At 43.7% G+C, this 9,143-nt stretch overlaps 2 protein-coding genes across 5 annotated transcripts; both read right to left on the bottom strand.

Annotated features, from left to right (window-relative positions):
• Positions 1–222: 222 nt before the first annotated feature.
• Positions 223–5,705, bottom strand: LOC133514951 (pyrroline-5-carboxylate reductase 2-like). Of its 4 annotated transcripts, none has more exons than XM_061847072.1 (8): positions 5,625–5,705; positions 4,852–4,924; positions 4,707–4,777; positions 4,418–4,597; positions 4,060–4,281; positions 3,309–3,401; positions 1,817–1,980; positions 238–490 (listed from the first exon to the last, which is right to left on the bottom strand). In XM_061847072.1, the coding sequence occupies exons 2-8, from the start codon at positions 4,916–4,918 to the stop codon at positions 319–321; spliced, it is 969 nt and encodes a 322-aa protein (XP_061703056.1). In that variant the 5' UTR covers positions 4,919–4,924; positions 5,625–5,705; the 3' UTR covers positions 238–318. The 4 variants fall into 4 exon arrangements, with proteins under 4 accessions (XP_061703059.1, XP_061703056.1, XP_061703058.1 ...); XM_061847074.1 differs by having other exon boundaries at positions 4,852–4,940; positions 5,625–5,655; XM_061847076.1 differs by having other exon boundaries at positions 351–490; positions 1,801–1,980.
• A 2,290-nt stretch (positions 5,706–7,995) lies between these two features.
• LOC133514944 (myeloid-associated differentiation marker-like protein 2) lies at positions 7,996–8,907 on the bottom strand. Its single transcript, XM_061847066.1, has one exon. The coding sequence runs from the start codon at positions 8,905–8,907 to the stop codon at positions 7,996–7,998; it is 912 nt and encodes a 303-aa protein (XP_061703050.1).
• Positions 8,908–9,143: the final 236 nt, after the last annotated feature.

Genomic DNA, 9,143 nt, shown 5'->3' with positions numbered 1-9,143 from the left:
AACTATGAGGCGAGGCCATTTCCATATTTATTTCAATTAATTCAATGACAACTACTTTACCAATTATAAACTACATTAAATTGCTAAAAAAAATGTTAACTTGTATTTTCTACAAATACTTTTAAATGTTATCATATTGCAAGAAATCAATGTTCATGAACAAATTTTTTTCAGATGAAAAAGGACATTTTAATGAACCAATTTTCAGAACTAATGCTGTGAATTAACATGACAAATATGAAAGCACTTTTAGTGTCTCATAGTGTATATGTTATTTCTCTTGAGTGTCTCATTGATGTGATTTCTCTTCATTTTTGATCAATTCTTCTTTGCTCTGGGATTGTTGCTGTTGTTGAAGATGCTGATTCCACGTGACCGCACGCCCACGGCCTCCACAGTCACCCCCGGCTGCTGCATCACTTTGTCCAGGGTCGTCTTCTTGATGGCAGCTGGGGAGATCCTCTCCTGGTCTGCCAACGACTGAAGTTCCCTTAAAAGATCCCAAGGAAGGAAGTTAGTCAGAAGGAAGATAGCAACTATTTTGGAAAGCTTATACAGTGATGCCTCGGTTCTTGACCGCAATCCGTTCCAGAAAACAGTTCGAAAAGTGAATTGTTCGAAAACCAAAACGATGTTTCCCATTACTATGAATGGAAAAAGAAATAATGTGTTCCAAGCCTAAAAAAAATTGGGGTTTTTAAAGCATTTTTTTTTAGCTTTTCTTGATAATAAACTACATAGTAGAAATACATGTATAGTTTAAATACTTTATATAATAAAATAATTTAAGAAATATATTTATTTTTTGCTTGGCTGACGAATGGGCTTGCTGGAATGCATTGGCGTATCTGTAGCGACTCGGCACCCACCATTGTAAGCTTTTTTTTAACAAAAGTGCAGAATAACTTTAAACAAACAATAATGAGGGGGAAAAAAAAGCATTTTTTCATTTTTACAAAAATTAACGCAAAAACATTTGTAACTGAAGTTAACAAACAAAACAAAAACGCAGAAATGCTTCAACAACTGTACGTATCAAATGTCTTCGGGTTGGTCGCTCGCCACCATTTTTTCGAATTTTCGTTCGAAAACCGATTTGTTCGAAAAGGGGGACGTTCGAAAACCGAGGCTTTACTGTTTAGCGTTCTTCAGTTTAGTGCAGTTGTCCTGTCCTAACCCTCGTCAAACAACACAAACAAATGCAGTTCTAAATCAAAAGACCTTCGTTCACAAAAGGCTGGGTGAGATGTAATAATCTAAAGCTGCGCTAAACATGGCTGTACTCAACGGATAGCTTTCCAATTACGCCATCTTGTGTGTCATAGAGGTCAGAGAACACAGGTGAGAGGTGAAGCGTGAAGTTTTTTTCTATCGTTAATTTATCCGATTGGTCTAAGGACTGTGGTGACGTCATTGGAAATGTATCCGTAGCTCAACTACCGTGACATTCAAACAATAGGGACGCTAGCGTGTAGCGTGTCAGTTTATAACTTAGCAGCCTACATTACTACTCAGATCCAAATCAAAGTACTCGGTTCATAAAAAGCTACCCGATAGTGTGACTAACCCAAGAGGAATGGGAACCAAAACACGAAAATTACCGTTACGGCGCCAAACATGACTTTACAGAAATCATGACACTGATTAATGAAGCTAGCAGCTATCACCATAAGCTAACGTTTTCTCGTCGAACGTCACAAACAGACGGACTACGATGCACGAGACCCGTCTGTCCGTCGATTTCGTCTCAAGTGAGGACGACCGAGGCGTGCTCACTTCCAAAACTGACAATGTACGGACATTTTGTCGCGGTTACCCGGTCCGAACGCAAGAGGCCTCGACGGCGTTGATGAGGAGGCTGCGGAAGCCGCCGCGCTCCATGACGTGGAGGGCGTGGATGGTGGCGCCCCCCGGCGAGCAAACGTTGTCCTTGAGCTGCCCGGGGTGTTGCTCAGAGTCTAATAACATCCGAGCGGCGCCCTTTCAAGACACAAAGCCACAAAAACAAGAAGCTGAAGAGGGCTAAATGTGCCAGTGATGACAGCTGACTCCTCTCCGCTGGATTTCCGGGATCGCGTCGGGGCGAAAGAAGTATCTACTCAGGGAGAGATGCCCGTTCGTTCGAGTGGAAGATGACAAAGTGAAGCCCGGCGTCAGGGTGTACGTCTCATCCAAACGTGCCGGGCCACGAGTCACATTCTCAAGGGACACAGTAAACAAAGTTATTCTTTCCTGCGTTCTCAGTAATCGTTATGATACAAAAACGAAATATATCACGCTGGGCTATGCTGTGTCTGATCTTCGATGGGTTGTACACGTCGATGCTAATCTTATTGGCATGTCCATCCGGGTCCATCTGCTCGTCACTGATTAATATTACAGATGATTGCTGCATATCAATACACCACGCGTACATCGCGATGACGACATTCAAATGATATTTTGTGCAGCTCTAATCTTCACTTACAGTATGTCAGCCTCATATTAGCCCTCAACACACGACGTAAACACGTCCTTCCATTCACATAAAAATGGCGACATTTGTCTGTCCATAAATATACTCATTATTTCAACATCTGTCAGTACTATCAGATACGCGCGATGTATTTGTGTTTTTGTACAGTATTACCGGAATTTCCAGAATTTCCAGCCTATAAACCGCAACTTTTTTCACACGCTTTCAACTCTGCGTAACCCTAATTTGTGCATTTTTTTTCTACTGGCCGCAAGGAGGCACTCGAGCGGAAAAGGTAAAGAGTGAGACCTAATGTATGTGCCGAGGAAGTGGCTTTTACTGGTCCGGCCCTGTTAGCGCTGCGCTAGCGCGTTACTGTCGTGTCTCAGTGATTTTTATCAGTACCTTTTTTTTTAACCGGCCCTGTTAACACAGCGGCGCTGGCGTTAGCGTCAGCGCATCTGCTCTAGCATTAGCATTGCGGCGCTCGCGTTAAACTCTCTGTGTACCGTCTTTCTTAAATAAATGTAAATATCTCGTGTTTCAACGGCGGTTCAATGTGGGCACTTGCGGCTTTTACACGGCTGCGGCCGATGTATGTACCAAATGGTATTTCCTTTACAAATGTACTGGGTGAGGCTTATAACCAGATGCGCTCTGTAGGCCGGAAATTTCGGTAAGTAATGTGGTGAACTTTCATCTGCATTGCACGTACTGGTAAAGGTCACCATACCAGATAGTTATGTGAATTTATATTTATATTTATCGATATCATGTGGATTACATGTGATTGAATTTGCTACAAAATGGTTTATACATTATTCATTCATGCATAATCGTTTGGCGTTCATACCAGCAGCGCGTGAGCACCGAGGCGCACGGCGAGCCTCCTGGGCAGGCCCATCTTCACTCCGCCGTCTGCGAGAGCCTCCACGGCAGTGAAAGCCTGCAAGACCGCCGTCAGGGTTCAAGTGAAAGCACGGCGAAATTTTAATTGAGGTCCTGTCCAGTCATATAAACAAGGAAAATTAATATCTGTCCCTCCGGTGGTAGCCCACTTAAGTACATTTCTTGCGTAACGGAAATAACAAAGGAGCATAACGGTAAAGACATACGCAGTTTTATTGAATTGGATTTTGAAGGTTCAGCCTGCGACAATTCACTGTCTGAAATTCCATTCGTCCATTCTCTTTGCCGCTTATCCTCACGAGGGTCGCGGGGAGTGCCGGAGCCTATCCCAGCGGTCAACGGGCAGGAGGAGCCAAGGTTCACCCTGAACTGCTCGCCAGCCAATCGCAGGGCACATGGAGACAGACAACAGTCGCACTCACAATCACACCTAGGGGCAATTTAGAGTGTCCAATTAACGTTGCATGTTTTTGGGATGCGGGAGGAAACCGACGCAGGCACGGGGAGAACACGCAAACTCCACACAGACGGATCCGCGATCAAACCCGGGACCTCAGAGCTGTGAGGCCAACGCTTTAACCGTGCCGCCCCGTGTTGTATGTCTTCACCATTATTGATCGAATTACATGACAACGGAATGTCAACGTCTGTCCTCCCATTCTCACACACACCGACATCAGTCTTCAGCCACTCACGTAAGCAGGTCCGCTTCCACTCAGGCCCGTGACGGCATCAATGAGGTCCTCCTCCACCTCAGTGCAGTACCCCACGCTGGCCATCAGCTGCTCCAGTAGCTTTCCGTCCTCCACCTCGGCATGCGTGCCCGTGGCGTACACGGTAGCCCCTTCGCGCACAATCACCGGAGTGTTGGTCATGCAACGCATGACCTTGGGAGCCGCCCGATACTGGAGCAGCTTCTGCAATGGCGGACGCCGGTTACGATTCCGTTCACGGTTGTGCGTCGCGCAATCGGCTGTCGCCCGAAGTCAGCCGAGTAAAAGTTCCAGCTCACCCGCTGATGAGGACAAGCGCGATAGAAAATGGGTGGCTCGCCTTCTCGATGGAGCCGATAGTGACACCTGCGGCGCACGAGACGATGAGGTGGCGCTCCTCGATGTTCGGTCCAATCTCGTCCAGCACAAACGGAATGATGTGGGGCTTAACGGCGAGGAAGAGGACGTCACTCTTGTTCACTGTCTCCTTGTTGCTCGTCGTGAAATGTACCCCTAATTTCTACACACGCAGTATTTTGTCGTTAGCTAACAAGCCGGACGCCAAAAAAAAAACAAAAAAAAAAAAAAAAAATTTTTTTTTTTTTTTAAATTTTAAAACTCGCACCCACCCGGAGACTCTGGACGGTGGGGAGATCGGTTTCTGGGGAGCTGGCTGTGATTCTGTGAGCTGCAATTACACCTGAGCGTGTACACAAGATCACTTCACGGCGCCATCAACAACACGAACGCGAGCGCGTCGGACGCCACACGTACCCGCCGCGGTGAATCCTCGCACCAGTGCGTGAGTCACCTGGCCCGCTCCTATGAAGCCCACGCTCATCCTTACCTGCCAATGGACACCACTGGAAATGAGCAAATCCACTTGAGAATTTGGTATTTTGGCCAACGATTGTAAACGGACCTGTCAATCACTCCTACAATAATAGCCAATCAGATAGCCGCATTGTCTGTACCACTGACTTGACAACTTTATCATTTATGGTATATGACAATTGGAAATTTTGTTACATATTTTTACAAGAATTACAGAAATTGACACTCTACATTTGGCTTCGCGGGCCACGTAAAATCATGTGCCGGGCCAGATCTGGCACCCGGGCCACGAGTTTGACACCCGTGTTCTAACGCCTCTCGAAACAGCCCTTGGACCAATATAGTTTATGAAAGTTAAATTACAAAAACATAGATGTAAATATGATCGCATATTGGAAATAAAATGGAGAGTATGTATTTACATTTTAAAGGTGAAAAATATTCAGGCTAGAAAAATATTAAAATGTGTAAAAAAAAGTTTTCTAAATATTATAGTTGTTTTATAAAAAAGCCATAAAATACACAAGTATTACATCCCTAGCAAAAAAAAAGTAAATATAAGTATACATAATAATACTATTTAGTTTTGTACAGTTTAGCTTTTTCTGAAGAATAACAAGATCATCTCAGCTAATCGTTCCTAAACATGTCACTTGCAGCAACACTACCAAATACCGAAATACAGTACACTTATAGAAAAGGCAGAAACTTACCGATATAAAGATAAAATGTACCTCCGAAGTATTGCAGTACTTTCCACGTCGTTCTCGCTTTGTTGTTGTACCTGAGGGCGAAACTTTTGACTGACGGGTACGACGGCCAATACCCGCGCACGCTTCTCGAACGCAAACCGAAACAACCAATGACGTCGCCGCAAACGACAAGTTGTGGGCGGGCTAATTTGAAGGCGTCAACCGGTTGCATCAGTTTGTGCCCCAGGCGGGGAAAGAAAATGCCGGCCGGCCAGAGCGATGCGAACATCTGCTGGTGGAATGTGGGAATCGCAGCAGAGTCCTGCGCTACAAAGCAAATATGGAAGTCAATAAACCGTATCAGCTGTAAATAAAGTAACATTTATGCCTCAGAATGGGCTAGCAAAGTTAGTTATGATTGGAGTTAGCAAAACGTAATGTCGCTAACCGTAATACTGTATTCTTATTAAGTCCTTAATAGCAAGGAACTATTTAAAATGTCAACAAAGGATCCAAATTGTTATTTATATTTATTTTATTAACTATTTTCAATTGTTTCGGGTTCGAAAATTGACCTTTTCACCTGACCTCACATACATCTGGGTGGTAAAAACTGTGATGGCACAATTAGGAAACAAATCATTCTGTTATTTGACTAAGACAAAGTAATTTAGAAAACACGAACAGACTTGAATTTTAGCCTTATTCCCTCTTGCTGTTGTTTAATTGTGTAAAGTGTCAGTTGGGTAAGATCTTGCGGGAGGTAAACTGCTCGAAAGGACGTTGGAAAGCTGGCTTTAATTTACATTTCAACAGGGAAATAGAATTAAAAATAGATATGGTGGAAATTTAGACAAAGTTAACATGATCACTGAGTCACGGGTCAATTCATTGACTTTCCTTTTGGCCAGATGAATGGCACACGTGTATCTAGCGTGTTTTATGGTGGACCTTAATTATCAGGGTAACCTTTATGTTTAACTAAATTACTCAAAGACACTTGGAAAAAAAAAAGATTTTATACCTCCCTGAGAGACAATGTTTTCCACAAACCTGATTATGGAGCTTTGGTTTCCAGTCTGTCCCTTTTGAAGCGGCTTCCTGATGTTATGTTAATAAATATAGAACCCAAAGTGGAACTTTTTGCAACATAAAGCAGCATCTTTCTTGTTAGTACTATAAATTGCACCAGCAAAGTAGTTTAAATAATGTAAATACACTTATTTTACATACACCAAACAATAAGCGATTCCAGCAATACTAAGAGATTGTCTTTCTTTACAATCGCCTTTTGATGTTTTGTAAGGCCTCTTCAAAATGTGAGTAGTTTTGGTTTTTATTTTTGTTATGTGTAGCAGGTAACTTGTACGACAGGAGAGTTCACATCGGTTTTAAGACAGACCCTGGAACAGATTTTTCACGTTTCCTATTGCCACAAACTCTTCAGAATCAGATATATTTAAGTTGTTTATCAATCTTTCGATCTGCCCTCTAAAAAGTGTCAAAATCTACTTCAGTAATTTATTGGTATTCATCAATATCCAACAGAGAAGGAAATTGCTCTTTAAATATTGTAACACTGTATAACTAAACAAATTAATCCAGAGGAAAACTATTGCATTCAAAATTACAAAACATTCAGTGGATAATAGAAAAATGATGCTAATATTAACGTTTGGCAGAAGGACAACAGAAACAGAAGCCAAAAAGTCAAAGGCTATGCTCAGTGCAAACTGTCAAATCAATATATGTGTACAAGTATGCGATATGTGCTCAACAGTTAGATACATAGTGCGTAGATCCATTCGTTTAATATTAATACTGATATTGTAATCATTACCAAGATAAAAAAAAGTAAGTGGGCTTACACACATACTGATTTTTAACATGAAACAATTTTACAACAGTAGAGACAGCAAGTGCTAAAATAAAAAAAAAAAAATCCTTGTGTGCTTGCTGGTCCTACAATGTTGAAATGGAAAAAAATTGGGCTATGTGTGACTTGTGAGACATTATACAAACAGCATAACCAGTTGCTCCTCCATTTGCGTTTCGTGTCACTATCACAGAGTCTTTGCCTCAGTCCAATTTCCTGTTGACCACACATGAGGATTTGCCTCCCGAAATATTAAGCAGGTTTATCATTTACGATTATCAGCCGTCACTGTTTACCGAGCATACGGGGCAGGAAAAATCACTCTTAAGACACCCCGCACCCCTGGATAATAACTCAAGATCATTTTTTTGTGCTGGATATCGCGATCAGATGACTCTGTATTGTAAATACCTTGCGGTTTTGGCTGAAGTTCTTTAGGTTGATGTCACGCCGAGTTCTGCTGAGTTCCTGTCGTGGTTCAAAGAATGATCCTAACAAATGTCTAAAATGGAAAATTCAGACAGCAGCGTTGGTGACAAAGCGAATCCTCTGTGAGTAGATCAAGTCAATGAAGTACAGGATCAGGTTGACGTTGGTGAACACGGCCACCACCAGCTTGCTCTCCCACGGGCATTCTCCACGTGGACAGTTCTCCGGGCGTGTCGTCGAGCTGTACTTCTTGTCAAAGCTGAAGATTGGCCACACCAGTGCCGTGCTGAGGTAGAAGATGACCGCCATAAAGGTGTAGATGACTACGAACCGGTCAAAAGGGAAGCCCAGGGAAGATGTCCTCCCAGATATTGTCAGTATGACCACCAGCACAGTGATTGTGAAGCAAAGGCTGTACACTACCACGCAGTATTCTGTGGCGAAGTAGTTGTTATACTCGCTGTAATTTTCCAGTGCTCCGAAAATAATGCAGGCCACAAATCCCTGAACCACCTTGAGTAGACCAGACACAGTTGCCATGTAGCCCACCACAGCGCCCGGTTTGGCCCGGGTTATGAACACTTCTGTAGCGTAGGGGAAGACGCAGACGCTGGAGATGACTGTCACGGCGATGCGGTAGGCTTGCTCCTCGCAGCCCTCGTTGGGGCAGTCCATTTCCAGGAAGTAGACGGGGTACACCACGGAGGCCGTGATGTACATGAGCGTCGCCAGCATGGCGAAAGCCACCGTGAGGTTGTCCCACGAGATGGGTACGCAGACATGAAGTCGCGTTATGTCCAGGCTGAACACCACCAGCGTCACAGCAAAGCAGAAGCACCATGTGAACATGCAGTAGTACCCGTAGGTGGCGCTGTAGTCTGCACTGTGCGACACTAAGGCGATGATGGTGGAGCCGAAAAGCAGTTGGCACATTCGGGCTGCACCCAAAGGTGACAACACGGCTTCTTTGTTGAGGTAGTGCCCACCGTGAGCATCCATTATGTATAAACGTTACCCACCGGTAACCGCTGTCAAAATTCTTATGTAAACAGTCTCAGCTCCTTTCCTGGTAGCTTTTTAAACGTGGTCCTTAATTACAAGGGTCTGTATCCCACCCCCACCCCCACCCCCTCCTCCTGAGCTCACACTACAGCTTCTCTCTTGAGAACCCTTTACGGTAGATTCTACAACTTAAAGCAACTCGATGAGGACGTGAGAATAAATATCTTTAGGTT

This window comes from Syngnathoides biaculeatus, chromosome 16, assembly GCF_019802595.1.
Source record: "Syngnathoides biaculeatus isolate LvHL_M chromosome 16, ASM1980259v1, whole genome shotgun sequence".
Classification (NCBI taxonomy): domain Eukaryota; kingdom Metazoa; phylum Chordata; class Actinopteri; order Syngnathiformes; family Syngnathidae; genus Syngnathoides; species Syngnathoides biaculeatus.
The sequence above is the reverse complement of the archived record's forward strand: the minus strand, read 5'-3'. Positions and strand labels throughout refer to the sequence as shown.

Coding starts and splice junctions, on each gene's coding strand:
- LOC133514951 (XM_061847072.1), bottom strand. CDS start 4,918: ATGAGCGTGGGCTTCATAGGAGCGGGCCAGGTGACTCACGCACTGGTG. Junction 4,598..4,706: donor CCACCGTCCAGAGTCTCCGG/GTGGGTGCGAGT, acceptor CTGCGTGTGTAG/AAATTAGGGGTACATTTCAC. Junction 1,981..3,308: donor TCGGTGCTCACGCGCTGCTG/GTATGAACGCCA, acceptor GTGTCTTGAAAG/GGCGCCGCTCGGATGTTATT.
- LOC133514944 (XM_061847066.1), bottom strand. CDS start 8,907: ATGGATGCTCACGGTGGGCACTACCTCAACAAAGAAGCCGTGTTGTCA.